Raw genomic sequence first — 19,206 nt, 5'->3', positions numbered from 1 at the left:
GATACAACGTACAATTTTGAAAGTAAAATGAACGTTATATCGAAGTTACCCTGTACAAGCTTCGCAATCGGCCATGCTCTCACTCTGCGACGTTGTTTTGACACAGAAATTATGCGGAAACATCGGTCAAATATTGTCCGGCAAAACAGATTAAACGTGTATTGAAACATAAAAAATGATTAAAAATACGGTTTTTCGACGAATACTTTTGTATCCTTCCTCTCACCTCCTCTTCAAGACAGGACACTACAACACTTAGAGGTCAAATCATTATGATTGAAATAATAGTTGGATCCCAGTGAAATCATATTCTTTCAAGGGATCCGAAAAGAGTGCACAGATTAATTGTTATAATAAACGTTTTCTCTTTATTCTTATTCTTATTCTTATTCTTATTCTTATTCTTATTCTTATTCTTATTCTTATTCTTATTCTTATTCTTATTCTTATTCTTATTCTTATTCTTATTCTTATTCTTATTCTTATTCTTATTCTTATTCTTATTCTTATTCTTATTCTTATTCTTATTCTTATTCTTATTCTTATTCTTATTCTTATTCTTATTCTTATTCTTATTCTTATTCTTATTCTTATTCTTATTCTTATTCTTATTCTTATTCTTATTCTTATTCTTATTCTTATTCTTATTCTTATTTTTATTCTTATTCTTATTCTTATTCTTATTCTTATTCTTATTCTTATTCTTATTCTTATTCTTATTCTTATTCTTATTCTTATTCTTATTCTTATTCTTATTCTTATTCTTATTCTTATTCTTATTCTTATTCTTATTCTTATTCTTATTCTTATTCTTATTCTTATTCTTATTCTTATTCTTATTCTTATTCTTATTCTTATTCTTATTCTTATTCTTATTCTTATTCTTATTCTTATTCTTATTCTTATTCTTATTCTTATTCTTATTCTTATTCTTATTCTTATTCTTATTCTTATTCTTATTCTTATTCTTATTCTTATTCTTATTCTTATTCTTATTCTTATTCTTATTCTTATTCTTATTCTTATTCTTATTCTTATTCTTATTCTTATTCTTATTCTTATTCTTATTCTTATTCCTAGGAGGTAATTTGCCAGAATTTTTCAAAACTGCTGGGGAGGAGTGAATAGTTCCGTGATCTACGGCGTCACATTTTCCCTAACGTTCAAGGGCATGCGATCTTAGTAATCCGTCCTATGAGTGACTGAAAATGTGATGAAAATTTGACTTTGGCTCTCCCCCACCGCTAGCTCAATGAGCATACTTACTCTGTCACATGTTGGACACAAACGGTGTCTCGAGTTCTTCGGCCCAATAACTATGTTCCAACTCCTCAATTGTTTGTTCGACGCAGATCTTACAACAATACCAAATGTTACGACGGACGCCCTGTTGCAACAGCGCTGTGCGTACGTAACGCGAAATGAACCATTGTCCTGAACTTCACGAAATTTATGGCGGTCTTTTATAACAATCGCTATTGGTTTATACCAGAGGCAAAACAAAAACAACTCAATAGAAATCCAACGTGTATTCTCGATTGTATCAATATTTTGTTATATCATTACATAAATTAATTGCACTTAAACTAGTGGACTTAGTACCTATTCCTATCCATAATCGTAATCTAACTACACTAAAAGTGAGTCAATTTGCTTAAATCTATCTTATATATATTGAACTAATAATATCTTAACCTAAATATAGTCCTAAATACTGCAGCGTAGAATCCGACGACTCACAACTTCAATCGCTATCAGTTTACCAAATTTGTAGGTTAATTCAATATTTTGTTAAAAATTAAACTAAATATATTATTTTCTAGCTAAAAGCTAACAGCATATCAAACCAGCGTTTGCTATAAAGAGTTGGAAACCCCCTTCGAGTCTTCTACCGTACATTTTCTTTTAGAAATTTGTTCGAAGATGTATCGGAGTGATGAAGTGGTGAAGGACCGTCATGAGATTACGTTGCACAATTGTCAGTCCTGCGATCGCCCAGATGCTGCAGAAACGGACATGGTGGAGTGCAGTATGTGCAAATTGTGGGAACACTTTGGCTGTGCTGGCGTTAACGAAGAGATCAAGCGTTCAGACCGACGTTACAACTGCAAGTCGTGTTCCACGAAGCTTGGGGCCATAAAAAAGCAGCCGATCAAACAGCTACAGCTTCCCGGGACAGATCGTCCTACTCGCAGCACACGAGCAAGTTCGAAGAAAAGTCAACTAGATCCGACAGCAAGGGTCACGTCGAGTGTTCGTGCAGCAATGCTAGAGGCACAACTGAAAATAGCAGAAGAGGAGTTGCGACGAAAGGAACGTGATCTGAAAGAACAAGCGGAAATGAATAAGAAAGAATTGGAGGAATCAGAGCGTCAGTTGGAAGAGAAGAAAAAGTTAGCAGAAGAAGAAAGAAGGTTACGTGAAAGAAAATTGAAAGAGGAAAAGGAATTCAAAGCGAAGCAGTCACAGCTGTGGAAAGATTCTATGGAAACACGACACGAAATCATTCGACAAGCGGCTTCGCATAGCAGTAGAGGAGGATCTATTCCGGATTCCAAGAAGAAGGTAACTGATTGGCTGGATGGACAAGCAGCTGCTGGAGAAACGGGAGGAAACGGAAATTTGGTGGCAGAAAACGACATTATCCATCCCCATACAAATAATATCCCTGGGGACCCAGTGCTGCAAGCTGAAGAACACAATCCGTCGGTTGGTGGACATGCTTCCAGACAACTAGCAGCTTTACCCGATGAACATCCTCGACCCGTGAAACATTCCACTCCTCTTATCAGTGGACACCCTCATCGTACTACAATCCGCCCACCTGTCAACTCTCCTGATCGCCCATCGATTCATCCTAACCCGAACGATCAGCCCTCCAGACAAGTGTCTGGTGAGAATCAAACGTCGTATTCGAATCCAGTCGTCCTCACACAGCAACTCATCGCTGCGCGACAATTGCTGGGCAAAGAACTACCATCATTTAGTGGGAACCCCGAAGACTGGCCCATCTTCATCAGTAGCTTCCAGCAGTCTACAATCGCTTGCGGCTACACGGATGCGGAAAACCTCATCCGTCTCCAGAGGTGCCTACGCGGCCGAGCTCTAGAGACGGTTAAGAGTCGGTTGCTTCTGCCATCAGGAGTATCGCACGTCATACAGACCCTGCGGACACTCTATGGACGGCCCAAGCTGCTTATTCATTCGCTAATCGATAGCATTCATCGCGTGTCGGCGCCTAGGCATGACTGACTCGACACTTTGATCGATTTCGGGATTTCGGTGTAGAATCTCGTGGATCACCTTGTTGCAGCCGACCAGAAAGATCACCTTTCTAATCCGGTTCTGATGAGAGAACTGGTCGAAAAACTTCCAGGATCGATGCGGCTGGAATGGGCTTCATATAAAAGCTGTTTCCAAATAGCAAACCTGGAGACTTTCGGCAACTTCATGTCGGGACTGGTAAATGCAGCTAGCGAAGTGACCTACGAATTACCTGGTGCGGGCAGTTCATCAAGGATGGACAAGCGGAGGCAAAAAGATACTGGGTCCATTCATACTCACGTCTCCGGTTCAACTGAACCCTCAACAAAAGGTTCATCTTCTGTGTCTTCAACAACAAGTAGAACCTTCATGGGTTCAAATAGACCAACTAAAGTTTGTACTTCTTGTGGTCGTGATGGCCATCGTGTAGCAGATTGTCCACAATTTAAAGCGGCCAATGTTGACGAGCGGTGGAAGTTAGTTCAACAAAAAGGACTGTGCAAAACGTGTCTTAATAGTCATGGCAAGTGGCCGTGTCGATCATGACGAGGTTGTGAAATCGAAGGATGTCGTTTAAAACACCATACGCTCCTCCACTCGTGTCCCCCCGATAATGTTGTTATCTCCGCAAGCCATATGTCTCTTGGAGATATAACTTGGCCTCTCTTCCGAATATTACGGGTCGTTCTCTCTGGGAAGCATGTTTCACTGGTGGTGTTCGCTTTCATCGATGAAGGTTCCTCATTTACGCTGCTGGAAGACTCGGTTGCCGAAAAGTTGGGCATATCAGGACGAAGGGAAGCTTTAACGCTTCAGTGGACCGGCAACGTTAAGAGGAACGAATCAAATTCAATGGTAGTACAGGTTGATATCTCCGGGAAGGGTAATTCGATCAAACACAAGTTGGGACATGCTAGAACCGTGAACAATTTACTCCTACCGTCGCAAACGTTGAGGTACCGCGAATTAGCACAACGATTTCCTCATTTGCGTGGTCTTCCAGTGGAAGAATATGAACATGTTCAACCAAAATTATTAATTGGACTCGACAACCTACGTCTATGTGTTCCGTTCAAACTTAGGGAAGGGGGCCAGAATTATCCCATCGCTGCCAAGTGTCGACTGGGCTGGAGTATATACGGAAGCATTTCGTCCGAAAAGGGTACAGAAGCAGTCGTTAACTTCCACACAGCGACATTGCCCGATCATGATCAGGAGATGAACGAGCAGATGCGTGATTATTTCGTCATGGAGAATTCCGGTGTCAGCTCGCCGTTCAACAAAATCGAGTCTAAGGAGGATAAACGGGCGATCCGAATCCTACAGGAGTCAACACGCCGCACGGAGGAAGGATCTAAATTTGAGACTGGGTTGTTGTGGAAAGTAGACGAATCAAATTTCCCGGACAGTTATCCGATGGCCGTCCGTCGTCTAGAGGCACTAGAACGAAAACTAAAGGCGGATCCTCCATTAGCTGCACAAGTTCGCCAACAGATAGCTGGCTACGAGCACAAAGGTTATGCGCATAAAGCCTCTCTAACGGAACTGACATCTACACCTAGAAATCGGGTCTGGTATTTACCAATAGGAGTTGTAACCAGTCCAAGGAAACCAAACAAGATCCGGTTGATTTGGGATGCAGCCGCTAAAGTGGGTCATGTTTCATTCAACTCCCAACTTCTGAAAGGACCCGATCTCTTAACGCCGCTTCCAAAAGTTTTATGCCAATTCCGACAATTTCCAGTGGCAGTCTCTGGAGATCTGATGGAAATGTTCCACCAATTAAAAATCAGGTATCCAGACTACATATCTCAGCGATTCGTGTTTCGTGCCAAGCCCTCTGATTATCCGCAAATCTACATCATGGACGTGGCAACGTTTGGGTCGACTTGTTCTCCAGCGTCTGCCCAATACGTGAAGAACCAAACGCCAAAGAACTGTCCAATGAATTTCCCCGTGCTGCCGAAGCCATAATCCATAAGCACTATGTGGACGATTATCTCGATAGTTTCCGTACCGTCCAAGAAGCAATAGAGGTAGTGAACGAGGTCAAAACAGTGCATTCGAGAGGAGGTTTCAAGATGCGACACTTCTTGTCCAATAAGGTAGAGGTCCTACGTGGTATCGGCGAAGTTGCAGACGCAGAAAGCAAGAACCTGTCGTTGGAAAGAGCTGGGATTGTTGAATCGGTACTTGGAATGAAATGGCTACCAGGAGACGACGTTTTCACCTACTCCTTCGTTATGAGAGACGATCTCAAGCGGATATTGGAGGAGGACCATGTTCCAACGAAGCCCGAAGTTGTTAAAGTGGTGATGACATTATTTGATCCCCTGGGACTTATCGCATTTTTTCTCGTTCATGGGAAAATCCTGATTCAGGACATTTGGGCCAGAGGAATCGGATGGGACGACGCCATTCCGAACGATCTATATGAACGCTGGCGTACTTGGACGAACCTTTTTCCGGAACTGGACTTACTTCGTATTCCACGATGTTATTTTCGGTCGGCTCTTCCTGAAAACGTAAACAACCTACAGATTCATATTTTTTGTGATGCCAGCGAAGTGGCGTTCTCATGTGCTGCTAACTTTCGTGTAAAATTAGACGGTGAAATACAGGTGGCATTCATCGGATCCAAGACTAAGGTTGCTCCACTCAAAACGATTTCGATTCCCCGGCTCGAGCTGAATGCCGCCGTGCTCGGAACTCGCTTTCTGGAAACTCTACAAAGCTATCACAGTCTACCAGTTTCCCGGAGATTTCTCTGGAGCGATTCGAGTACCGTCCTCTCGTGGATTTGTTCTGAGCATCGCCGGTACAATAAGTTTATTGCCGTCCGCGTCGGTGAAATCTTATCAAGCACAAATCAAATAGAGTGGAGATGGATCCCCACGAAGCTTAACATCGCCGATCAAGCAACAAAGTGGAATAGTGGACCACGGCTTTCGACAGAGAATCCTTGGTTTCGAGGACCAAATTTTCTGTACGAAGAAGAAGGCTCATGGCCAATACAGCGTTTAGTTGCTCCGACTACAGAAGAGCTCCGCTCAGATGCCATCATTTTGTGCCACCACACACCGCGGTTGGATATCCCAATCGATGTATCCCGGTTCAATTCGTGGACTAGGATTCAACGAACGGTAGCATTCGTGCTCCGCTACGTGGATAACTGTCGTCGAAGGAAAAGACACGAGAGTCTGCAACTGGGAGTTCTCACTCAGGACGAACTGAAGCGAGCTGAAGAACTACTGTGGAAGGTCGCTCAAAAGGAGGTATTCGCGGAAGAATTGTCAATTCTCGCTAAGTCACAGGGACCTCCAGAGAAACGACACTGTACAGTGTCCAGATCCAGTTCTATTTACAAGACATGGCCATTCATGGACGATCGTGGGATCTTGAGAATGCGTGGCAGAATCGGTATGGCTCCTTACATACCAAAAGAAGCTAAATTTCCCGCAATCTTGCCGAGAAATCACCCAATAACATTTCTGATAATTGACTGGTATCACCGTCGCTTTAACCATGCAAATCGGGAAACAGTCGTGAACGAGATCCGTCAACGATTTGAGATTCCGAAGCTTAGATAAGTGGAGAAGATTGCAAAGAATTGTGTTCCGTGTCGTATCTTCAAAGCTGCTCCGTATCCTCCACCAATGGCTTCTCTACCAGCGGTGCATCTTACATCCTTCGTCCGTCCTTTTTCATTCGTTGGGCTCGACTACTTAGGACCGGTTTTCGTAAGAGTTGGCCGAAGTCTCGCAAAACGGTGGATTGCACTGTTCACATGCCTGACAGTTAGAGCAGTGCACATGGAAGTGGTGCATTCTCTCAGTACGGTATCCTGTATCATGGCCGTTCGTCGTTTTGTGGCTCGCCGCCCACGAGAATTCTACTCGGACAACGGGACATGCTTTCAGGGTGCCAGCAAAGAGCTCAAGAAGGAAATTGAAAAACGAAATGACGCCCTCGCATCAACATTCACGAGCGCCGAAACAAGCTGGAAATTCATCCCTCCTGCTGCGCCCCATATGGGGGGTGTTTGGGAGAGATTAGTTCGGTCAGTCAAGGTGGCAACAGGGGCTGTACTGGATGCGACCCGCAAACCCGATGATGAAACCTTGGAGACAGTCATCCTAGAAGCTGAGGCTATGATCAATAGTAGACCGCTAACTTTCGTGCCACTGGAGACAGCTGATCAGGAGGCTTTGACTCCTAACCACTTTTTGCTGGGCGGTTCTACTGGAGTGAAAATTTACCCTACGGCTCCCGTGGACAGTCGCAATGTATTGAGGAGTAGCTGGAAGCTAGTGCAATTCATCACTGAAGAATTTTGGCGGCGTTGGCTCAAGGAGTACTTGCCTGTAATCACCCGCAGGTGTGAATGGTTTGAAGAAGTGAGGGATCTGGCCGTTGGCGACTTAGTGTTGGTGGTCAGTGGATCCACGAGGAGCCAGTGGTCAAGAGGACGCATCGAGCAGGTGTTTCCCGGCAAGGACGGGAGAGTACGTCAGGCGCTCGTACGCACTGCAACGGGAGTTCTTCGACGACCAGCAGTAAAACTTGCCGTTTTGGACGTCGTGGACAGTGGTAAACCTGGTTCAAAGACATCCGGAGTTCCAGAAGACCACCAAGGTTTACGGGTGGGGGAATGTTACGACGGACCCCCTGTTGCAACAGCGCTGTGCGTACGTAACGCGAAATGAACCATTGTCCTGAACTTCACGAAATTTATGGCGGTCTTTTATAACAATCGCTATTGGTTTATACCAGAGGCAAAACAAAAACAACTCAATAGAAATCCAACGTGTATTCTCGATTGTATCAATATTTTGTTATATCATTACATACATTAATTGCACTTAAACTAGTGGACTTAGTACCTATTCCTATCCATAAATGTAATCTAACTACACTAAAAGTGAGTCAATTTGCTTAAATCTATCTTATATATATTGAACTAATAATATCTTAACCTAAATATAGTCCTAAATACTGCAGCGTAGAATCCGCGAACTCACAACTTCAATCGCTATCAGTTTACCAAATGTGTAGGTTAATTCAATATTTTGTTAAAAATTAAACTAAATATATTATTTTCTAGCTAAAAGCTAACAGCATATCAAACCAGCGTTTGCTATAAAGAGTTGGAAACCCCCTTCGAGTCTTCTACCGTACACCAAAAAAGCCTCTTCATCACCGGCCGAAGAACAACCCGATTGTGATCTCCTGAAGCGAAAGCTGAGCTTAACTCGAGTAGGGGAGACTTACAAGCGGCTAAGCGAATATCCGCTGGGCATCCGGACAAAATGAAAACAACACATGGTACCCGCAACGAATGCCGGAAAATGCAGTCGCAAACGCCCTGGGAATCCACTTCCATTCGCTGTCAACGTTGTATGGATATCCTGAGGAGATACAAAATATCAAATATAGACCAAAATTGTCCTTCAACCGACAACCAACCGAACCTGCCTATGACAAATACGAATTAGCGGGACCGGACGGAACAGGTTTCCGCTCTTTGAGCATTTTTCCCCAACAGAAAGGCGAAATTGCTAGAGAGTTATAACCGGATCTGGACTGAATGCAATTCTTCTAAAAGAAAAGCCCGTTATCGTTGACCTGCTGCGCCTACAATTTCTCGTCATTTTGGTCAGAATGTTATTGGGAACCAAAAATCGAGGGAATATGCCGAAAAAAGTGGAGTTCCCCAAGGTTTCGTGTCAGTCATGACACTTTTCCAAGTAAAAACGAACAGCATCTTCGAGAATCTACTAAAGGGCGTTCGTACACGCGGATGAGATGCTAATGGCATTCTCGAAGACCCGTAATGCTGTTAGACGAAAGTTCGCTCAACCAGTTGCACGGGTGGTAAAATGGACCTCCTCAGCTGGCTTCCCGATGTCACCTTCCAGAAGTAAGTTTACTAACGTATGTAAAACCCGAACCAGTGGCAGGCCAGCAGAATCTCTAAAAGAACTCAAGGATGAACTTGTTGAACCCTGACTACTTTATTTGATTCTTCGCTTTCGTCCGGTCCGGTTTACTCTCCCACCTTTACGAACGCATTATTGACCATGTTACAAAAACACAGCATGGTTCCTGAAAGGAAAATCAGTTGTGGTGAACCAGTGTAATTTTCTCTGTCGTCCCAGATTATACCGAGTCGATACTATCCGTCATAATTTCCAGAAGAACCTGAAAGTATTTTTTTTTCGAAGGTATCCTCGTTTAGTTCTACACATTTCGCCCATCTTGCAGACAAACTGTGGATTCATATTCAATAAAACTATTTTTGTTTTGTTTCGACGAAAACCTTTCGCCAACCCATTTTTCGACATCTTCATATAATCGGCGGAGTGAAGCTCTGCAAGTGCGAGTCTCATCGAAAGAGAAAGATGACGATCTGATGAGGCTAGATCTTGAGAATACGGCGTGTGCGATAACGTTTCCCAGTAAAGAGTTTTTATTGCGTCATTTTAAAAAAAGAGGTAATAATTTGGTAAGAATTTTGAAAAGCTGCTACTGAAATTTATGTTGCACTGATGGAAGTGTATGGCAATGAATTTCAATCACGTGTACGCATTTGGCTTAATCGTTTTTAAGATGACCGATAAGTGCGACCCTTCCATGACCACGTATTTCAGATGATTATATTTTTTTGGATAAGCTCACAAGCTCAGTTAAATTGTAAGACAAGATTTTGATAACTAGAAGATTTTAACGTTGTTTTTTTCGTGTTGAGCTGCACACTGTTGGGAAGCGAAAAACAACTCACCAGCAGCCTGTCCACCGCATCCGTCGGACCCCATGCCTATCAATGCTTGAAAAACAAAAACAATTAATGCTAATATCTTAGACTGAGCGCAGAAAGTTGACACTGGCGATCATTGTTGTTCGTGCGATACGGTCACTCCCGGCTGTTCGAGACGATTACCGATTCTGCGAACGTTGTTCACAATAAAGCAGTTAAGATACGATCAGAAAGAGTACATCCCTGAAACCACGTTAGCTTAATATAGTGACCGATTAGACAAACGCATTCATCACTAAAACATGCCTTATTCATAACATCCTGCAATTCTGTTTTTTTTTTTACTTTCCAGAGCTAATACATACCGGTTCCTGTGAGAGAGGGGTTTGCCTATGGATGCTAACACAGCAAGATTTGATCTACATATACGAATTCAGACGAACGGCATCATCGGAGAAATAATGCTGTAGAGACCATATTTGTGCATCTACCGGCGGCAACGGAATACCGACGAGCAGTGGTAGTGTACATGTATATAATACGTACGATCGAAAGAAAAACAAACCCAGGAGGAACGGAACAAGCGCGAAGACGAATGCAGAAGTGGAGCCCGGCGGAACACGAGAAAGATTTTTCGATAGAATTACGTCAATAGAATTGATTTTAATGGATACAAACGTGAGAGGAAATGGTTTCAGTCTGAAAGTCGATAGCAGCGAAGAAGTAGCAATCGTAACGAAATCTTTGTCAGCGCCAATCGCAACCGGAGGAACAGCAGGAAAATAATTTTCGAATTTGTTTGATGCATGTATTCGAGAGCTGGGTGTATGGAAGCCACAATCGATTCAACAATTGAGACAAAGTTACAAACTTATTTTTATCTACCCCAAGCAACCAACGTTGTTGGCAAGACGCCCCGAAGTCATTATTATTTCGCAAAATACGGCCAATGCTTTCAGCCGTGGAGAACCTAGGATCCGGTCGGGTTTATCCCCATCCGTTTCCAGGTACAACGGCTTCTTCCCTACTGGGCCAGCTCCCACTCTCGGCAGCTGGTCTTCCACTGCTGGGGCCTAACATGGTCGATATGTCAGTAGCTGAGTTTGCCCGCCCCCACCCAAAGCAGCAGAGGTAAGTGATCGTTTCTGATATTTAGAAATTCTACTGAATGCTAGCAATATGATAAAGGTGTTATTTAATCGATTGAACTATAGAGAAAAAAGGCCCAGAAAAGCTGAGAAGAGTGGGAGAAAATGTGTGTATAAAAATAAAACCTATCGAAAAGTTCAAGGTTGTTCTCTCTCTTCCGAGCCAACACGTTCGTACTATACAACTCACAGCTCGCGCCGACTGTGGCATATTACATATCCCCTTTCGCATCCACACCACCTCTTTTGGCTTCTTGCATCCACAGAGACCATTCATTAATTTATTTTTTATCCACTCACTCACTCTGAATTTCGATTCTTCCTGCCACAAGTTCCTCATGCCGATGCGCCCAGTTTGTGCAATATCTTCTCGTCATTTTACTCATTGTGCACTCTTCTTCGCACCTCCTCCGGAACCGATTTCTCACACCTTGCTCATTAAAATGTGCCGAACCACCTCCGAGCAATAACATCGTCCTACTCCTTCTCTTCCTCCCACTCGTTGACTTCCATCATCCTTCCGCCGCCCGCTAGAACACGTATCATCAAAGAAATAGCTGAAATGTCGTTATCCAAAAATAACCGCATGTCAACCAGACACATTTTTCTGATCGTTTTTTTTTTTGTTTCTGTGGCTGCCCATTTGATGACATGATGCGACCGCGTTCTAGGGCTGAGTTGCTAATTTTTTTTAATTGCAATTGTAAGCTATTACAATTCTAATTTACAATTAAATTCAATACTTTATTTAGATTTAATTCAGTTACAATCCGGAATCACTGTTCATTACATAGAAGCGGTCGTAGTAGGACTTTTGGCAGCAAATTGTTTGGAAAAATTGTACCTCTCAACGGAAAAAATTTTGGACACCCACATTAAAAATCCGGCGTAATGTAATAAGTATCTGGCGGATACTAAAATCGCGAAATCGCTCAAAGTAGTTAAACCCGACTGTGTATGATGTACTGAGAAGTTTCCGTAACCGTACAACTGTTGTTCGGATGGATCAGAGGCCCCGTCGTAGAGGAATATACGATCGGAAGCTGGGGTTGAAACCCGGGACTTTCGGACTACGACATTGCCAAGAAACACAACTCTAACCAAAGTGCCATTCGGAGATTCCGCATGCGAGAAGGTTATCGTAATTTTCGTGGCTGCAAGCAACCAAACAGAACGCTCAAACAAAATTTGGTGATCAAAAGACGCGCTCGAAAGCTGTACAACAAATTTTTGTCGAAGTACGAAGTGCATGCTGATGGATGACGAAAAGTACGTGAAGAAGGATTATGGACAGCTCCCAGGCCTGAAATTCTATAAGCTTCTACTAGACAGTTGCGTCGAGTGAAGCTTTCGCACTCGGGGCGGGAGAGCCGAATGCAAGACAATAAACTCGGAAATGTATATGGAAGAGTGGCTGCAGAAACGTCTCTTTCCGTTTATTAGGGATCTCAAAAGTTCGGTGAAGTTTTGGCCAGATTTGGTGCTTCAGTGGAAACGTGGCAATGGGGTCTTGTTTAACACTTTCGTCGCCCCGTCGCCCAGATATGGGTGACACTTTCCTCGTTCAAATTGAATAGGATTTTAAAAGAAATTTGATAGACAAGCATAAATTGAATAAGAGCGCCAAAGTGACTCTTGATGCTGCAGACATGAAGAGATCGTGGAATAAAATGGCGACTCAGGTTGACCAACAGAGAGTTCAAACTTTGAAGGAGAATATCCGAAGAAAATACGAAAATTCGTCAAAACAGTAAAGGAATATTTTTTTTTTAAGCATTCGAAATCTTTAATTTTTTCCTGCATGTTCTGTGTTTAGGTTTTCGTTTTACCATCACCCCCCCACCCCACTTCGTAGTTAGACGTAGTCCCACGTCAAAAAAATATATTACAACAATGTTGTTTCAGTAGCATTATTCAGCAACCATTGAAGGGCTGTTTTTATAATACAAACTAACATTTGCATTACAAAAAAGGACAAAAATCGCCGATTTTTCATGAGTTTACCTTCACACGCACTGACGAAACTATCCATGCAGCATCAATCATAGTAACCTATGAATCAGCAGAAAAAATTGACAGTTCTATCAGTCGAACTCTAACCGTGATGGCGAAAACAGTGAAGCTGGATACGTCCGTTCCGGCATCTACAACATCTTGGCACTATTGGGCAACAATCAGAGCATCGGAAGAAAGCCCGGTTCCGGACGGCTGACTACCCTGAGCGACAAGAAGCTGCAAAGGATGCTGGAGAGGAAGATCGAGGGTAATGTGGCTACATCGCTTGGCCGGGAAGTCGGTGCAACCGGCCAAACAGTGAAGGAGTACCTGGCAAACATGAACATACATGTTAGGAAGCGGAAGTCCCGTCCACTGGTCGCGGAGCTTCAGGCAATGACGCAGCAGCAGCGGCTGAATAAGATGGTCAACTTCGTATTTTACTTCCCCCACGAAGGAAGTGAGCTCCGAAGTGAAGTTTATTTCACACACCAAGTTCCCCAAGAAGGTGCTGCTGTGGCGGACAATCAGCGAGAAGGGGATGTCAAAACTTTTCTTTTTAGCTACGGGCTGGCCATGAACGGGGGTAATTTATAGTACGAAGTGCCTGTCGGAAATTCTGTCGTTCATCAAGAAACACCATAAGGATCTGACGTCGGCCCACTACTCGAAGCGATCGTTAGAGGAGATATCGATGTGGTACCCAAATCGGCGAACCCGCCCAACGTCCCCCAGCTGCATGCTGCATGCGTTCCATAGAAAATTTCTGAGCAAACCTGAAACATGAAGATCTACTTCAACAATTTTGTCGCGAAAACTGAGAAGGAATTGATAAATAAATCGAAGAAAGAACTCAAAAACATGCCTACACGCATGTCTTCGTCCGCCATGGCGAATGTTTCGGGTAACTGTCGGAAAGCCGCTCGTAAGAGCGTAAATTTTTTTTTGCAAGTAAGCTAATATAACCTTCCATAGGAAATTTATCAAACTCAATTATCTGTCTTAGTTTTTCTATCACCATCCGAAAAAAAAGGAATTTTTTAATGCAAACGTTAAGAAGAATAACAAAAACAAATACTATGCGATGAATTCCAATTTCCAAAATTTATGTAGACATGAATAAAGAAAATTCAGGGTTAGTTAGAATGATACAAAATGTAAAACCAAAATATAATATTGAAATGTGTGATCACAAACAGGATACAAATGCTACTTACTGACACGGCCACTATATATCGTAGTTTTACTGTTAATATAAAATAAATTGTGAAAAAAGAACAATCAATTCTTTCCACATTTTTCCAGTTTTTGTCGATTTTTTCCAGCTGTTTTGTTTTGGTCATGGCTTACACTAGTGTTCATGGCCTTACAGATGGATAGTTTAATGATTTCTGTATTTTTTTTTCCAAAATATATATTTTATTAAGGCACATGTGGCGTTAGCCTGACGGGGCCGGGAGTCCAATATTTTGACAATTTTGTCTTACAACTATGTTAGTAATATGTAACCGATTACTCGCGGTTGGCTCGAGGTTAGTATTACAAGTGTTCTCATAATTGGTATGTTGCAGTCTTCGATGCTCTGTACGTGTGCCCGACACGGGATACTTCCTATTGGGATGCAGCTGACCATTAATCAGCAACGCCCCCCTAGTCTGTACCCCATATCTAGCGTGGTGCGTCTTTCTCGACTCGAGGAATCCAGGATAGAATGGTCACTAGCCGGCGCAATCATCAGCTCGTGTAGAGTTGTCATGAGCGGTACAACCTTTGGCTCTTGTTGAATGATCAGTGGACTGCACAACCTTTGGCCCGTGCATCTGTAAAGAGTATGTGTATGTATTGCCGCGACTAAGTAAAAGTTTATCGATCGGATAGGAGGGATATGAAACGGGGACACAACGAAGGAAACATCATTAAACGTTGACATCGGCGTTTCTGAGGAACAGGTATAGATGAAGCAGAAGATCAGGATCCCGGCTACCTAAGATATCCCGGACGGGGATATCCGAGCCTTGTGTTCTCAGTGCTCTAGAGAGCTGAGAGCGAGCAGCATGGAACCGGATACACGACCAGACAACATGCTCGATGTCGTGGTAGCCATCGCCACAATCACAAAGATTGTTTGCTGCGAGCCCAATGCGATAGAGATGCGCGTTTAGGTTGTAGTGATTGGACATAAGCCGGGATATCACGCGAATGAAATCACGACCTACATTCAATCCCTTGAACCATGCCCTCGTCGAGACCTTAGGGATAATCGTGTGTAACCAACGACCGAACTCATCACCACTCCACATGCGCTGCCAACTTACGAGCGTATACTGACGAGGAATGTGGAAAAATTCATTATAAGCAATTTGCCTTTCAAAAAGTGTACCTTCTGAAGCGCCCACCTTAGCTAGCGAGTCCGCTTTCTCATTCCCCGGAATCGAGCAATGAGAGGGAACCCATGCTAAGGTAATCTTGAATAATTTTTCGACCAAAACACTCAATAGTTGTCTTATTCTTGTTAGGAAATAAGATGAGCGTTTATCAACTTTCATTGAGCGGATTGCCTCTATTGAGCTGAGACTGTCTGAAAAAATAAAATAGTGGTCGATGGGCAATGTTTCAATCCCTAATGCGTAATATATCGCACCCAGTTCAGCGACATACACGGAACAATGATCTTTGAGTTTGAAAGAGGCACTGGAATTTTCATTGAAAATGCCGAAGCCAGTGGACCCGTTTATGAATGAACCGTCAGTAAAGAACATTTTATCAGATCCAACTTTCCCATATTCTGCCGAAAATATCGGCGGAATAGAATCGGAGCGTAGGTGATCTGGGATTCCATGGATTTTTTGTCGCATGGACAGATCAAAAATGACAGAGGAATTGCAGAAGTAAGGGAAGCAAACTTGGTTAGAGATGCCTGGTGAAGGGTGCACGTCGTGGGTAAGGTACTCATGGTATAAAGACATAAAACTTGACTGAGGAGTCAGTTGGAGTAGATTTTCGAAGTTATCAATCACCAATGGATTCATGATCTTGCAACGGATGAGAAATCTGTAGGATAATTCTGTGAACCGAAGAGTAAGCGGAGGTACTCCTGCCAAAACTTCGAGACTCATCGTATGTGTCGAATGCAAACACCCCATGGCTATACGCAAGCAACGATATTGTATTCTCTCCAGCTTGAGAATATGAATCCTGGCAGCTGATCGGGAGCAAAAACTGCCATATTCTAACACTGATAATATCGTTGTTTTGTACAACTGAATGAGGTCTCCTGGATGGGCACCCCACCATGTTCCGGTAATTGTTTGGAGAAAATTGACTCTTTGCTGGCATTTCTGTTTCAAATACGCAATGTGTCTCCCCCAGGTACATTTAGAATCAAAATATACACCCAGGTATTTCAAAAACATAGAGTGTTGGATCGTTTTGCCGGATAGGTGAAGCTGGAATTGGGCGGGTTCGTGCTTCCTAGAAAAATCGACCATTTCAGTTTTCTCCGTAGAGAATTCGATACCCAGCTTGAGGGCCCACGTGAACAGATTGTGCAGGGTATCTAACGACTTTTGCAGAACGACGGGATTAGTACCCGTGATGGAAATAACTCCATCGTCTGCAAGTTGTCTCAGCGTGCAGTCTCTAGTTAGACAATCATCCATATCATTGACGTAAAAACTGTACAAGAGGGGGCTTAGGCAGGAGCCTTGTGGTAGGCCCATAAAACTGTAACGAGAAGATTTCGAGCTGCCATGAGAGCCATTTCTGTATTGATAAAACATAATTTTCATGATGAAATATATTTTTTTCGTGTTTGGAACTTATTTTTAGTCATTTATTGCGTTATCCGCGTATTTAGTTATTCGGGTTGAGCTAGCCAGACTATTACGTGGATAATCGGGGTTCTACTGTATTTATTTAAAGCAAGAGATATAAATGAATGAAAAAACTTCAGAAAATATGTTTTACTTAACTCATTCAGCTTTAAAAGTAATTTGATTCAGCCGCCTCATTGATTTTTGGTCTATCAGACCTTTGCGCGAGTATAGGAAGGTTAATGGATCTAGTATTTCCAGTATTTCATTTTATGTAATTGAATTCAATTACACCGTATGAAAAAAAGTGGCCTTAAAAATCGTCCAGTATCACTCGGGTTTCTCTCTGCAGGAGCTGAGTTTGAAGCTCCTGCAAGGTTAGCATAGAAGATCATCCTCCGAAATTACGAAGATTGTTCAAATTTGATAAATAAATTTAGAAACTCCTTTTTCAACGTCTTTAAGATTGCCATGTTTCACAGGTGATTAAATGTTTGTTCCTCTGTCATCATTATTCCACATTATATAACTAATTCTGCCTTGAGTAACACACAAAATGAAAAACCATGCTTGCCTGTGATCCATAAATATACAAGCACTTTAGTCCAGATAGCATACAAATCGACGCTTTGTATCATTTTCTGTGGTTCCTCATTGGATTTACGAAGAAATCGCCTTGTGATTAGTTTCACAATATACTATCAACCCTGCGAAATGACTCGGCTTTTAAATTTCGTATCAAGTAAAAACATTTTATATTACATCTGCACTGAAAAGACTGTTTACTGCACGCTGACAAAAGCGAGACTGTGTAACAGAAATCACAATCTGCTTTTACGCTCTGACCCGTGTCAGTAGGTTGCCATCGGGTGGAGCTTACATTGCGATATTTACTCTTCCCACAGTGTCCGTTCACATGTGGTACAGTGGTACATAAAACTTATGCACGGCGCCGCATTAATTGCCCAGAACAAACGTACGAAGAAATGGTAACTCTTCCTACAGAATTTACAATGTCATTGGTGTTAAAATCCTCGAAATTCATCCACGGCATTAATATATATCAATATTAAAACTTTTTTATAAAACGTGACATGTTTTCTGACATGTTCTGATCGGGCACTTTATCCGATCTACTAAGCATTAAAATTTCGATTTCCCGAATTGATACACTTTTCTTCTTATATGTAAAGTCGCGTAGATGCGATCTGGCGTAATGGTAACATCCATACCTCTTACGCTAAAGGTCACGAGTTCAATTCTCATCCCCGACATTCTTTCCAAAATGAGAGTAGAGGTGACGAACCAGCCAAAAGTGTTGAAAGTCACTATAATACAGAAAAAATATAATGTCGCCACTTTTCCTCACTGCCCCACAACACTTTCTTTTGACATTTTAAGCTCTTTGATCGAGTAAACTTTCGAAAACCAACTCAACCGAAAAAAAACGCGGCCAACAAAGTGTCCAACATATGATAAGTCGTGTTCGAAGAAAAGTCTGAGATTTCATCAAAACCAAATCGGAACATTTTTTTCACTTTTTTTCTTTGAAGTGCAATAAATGAACTCCATTTTGTGTACTCAACTTTTTTATTTCATTAACATGGTTCCGAGATACATCCATTTTTTGCGTCCAGATATTAAATGACTGCAGTTTTAGTTTCAGCTGCACTAAATGCGTATCAGGGCGTATCATAGTCATAGTCAACTGAGGATATTGAGCTGACTATCTGACTGACTATACCCGTATTCAGTTGGTAATGACTTTTGGCTTCTTCACGCAGTTTCTCCGCCAAAACGACTAAACAGTCAGTCGGGAGTTTAGTCGCTATCTCCCTGTACCGACTCGACTATATCATTTCATTCTTCCCAGTCAAATTGTCTTCATTGCATTTTGAAGTGACTTCCCCCAAAACGATTTCGTTCCTCTCTCTCTCTCCCATGTATCATGTTTGCATGCATCGATGTTTGAGTTCAACGTGTTTGACAAACAAACGCTACAGGTGAGCTAGATTTTTTTTGTATCGTACACGAAAATTACTCAAACGTATAAAATAGCGTGCAGTGTGTGTGCGCTATTTTGCACGTTGTTTACTAATACTAACGCGAGGACCTTTATAGCATACCTGATAACTGTTTAGGTTCGTTGGTTTAAGTTCAAGATGGGTACATAACACAGGACAACCCTATTCGTCATACCAAGTTGTATTGATGTTCGTTGGTTTTGCTT

The 19,206-nt window shown here is 42.4% G+C and overlaps 2 protein-coding genes across 5 annotated transcripts in view; both read left to right on the top strand.

Moving 5' to 3' along the window:
• The window catches only part of LOC129766175 (ataxin-1), a 106,605-nt gene that overhangs the window by 71,086 nt on the left and 16,313 nt on the right, over positions 1-19,206 (top strand). For all 4 annotated transcript variants that reach the window (XM_055766683.1, XM_055766678.1, XM_055766693.1 and 1 more), the window contains one exon: positions 10,374-11,152. In XM_055766683.1, coding sequence (XP_055622658.1) covers positions 10,971-11,152 — 182 coding nt within the window. In that variant the 5' untranslated portion in view covers positions 10,374-10,970. The remainder of the gene's footprint in view (positions 1-10,373; positions 11,153-19,206) is intronic.
• On the top strand, positions 5,346-6,854 carry LOC129761350 (uncharacterized). The gene has a single exon (XM_055759066.1). The coding sequence runs from the start codon at positions 5,346-5,348 to the stop codon at positions 6,852-6,854; it is 1,509 nt and encodes a 502-aa protein (XP_055615041.1).

Source organism: Toxorhynchites rutilus, chromosome 1 (assembly GCF_029784135.1).
Source record: "Toxorhynchites rutilus septentrionalis strain SRP chromosome 1, ASM2978413v1, whole genome shotgun sequence".
Lineage (NCBI taxonomy): Eukaryota > Metazoa > Arthropoda > Insecta > Diptera > Culicidae > Toxorhynchites > Toxorhynchites rutilus.
This window is presented reverse-complemented; position numbering and strand designations above follow the sequence as displayed.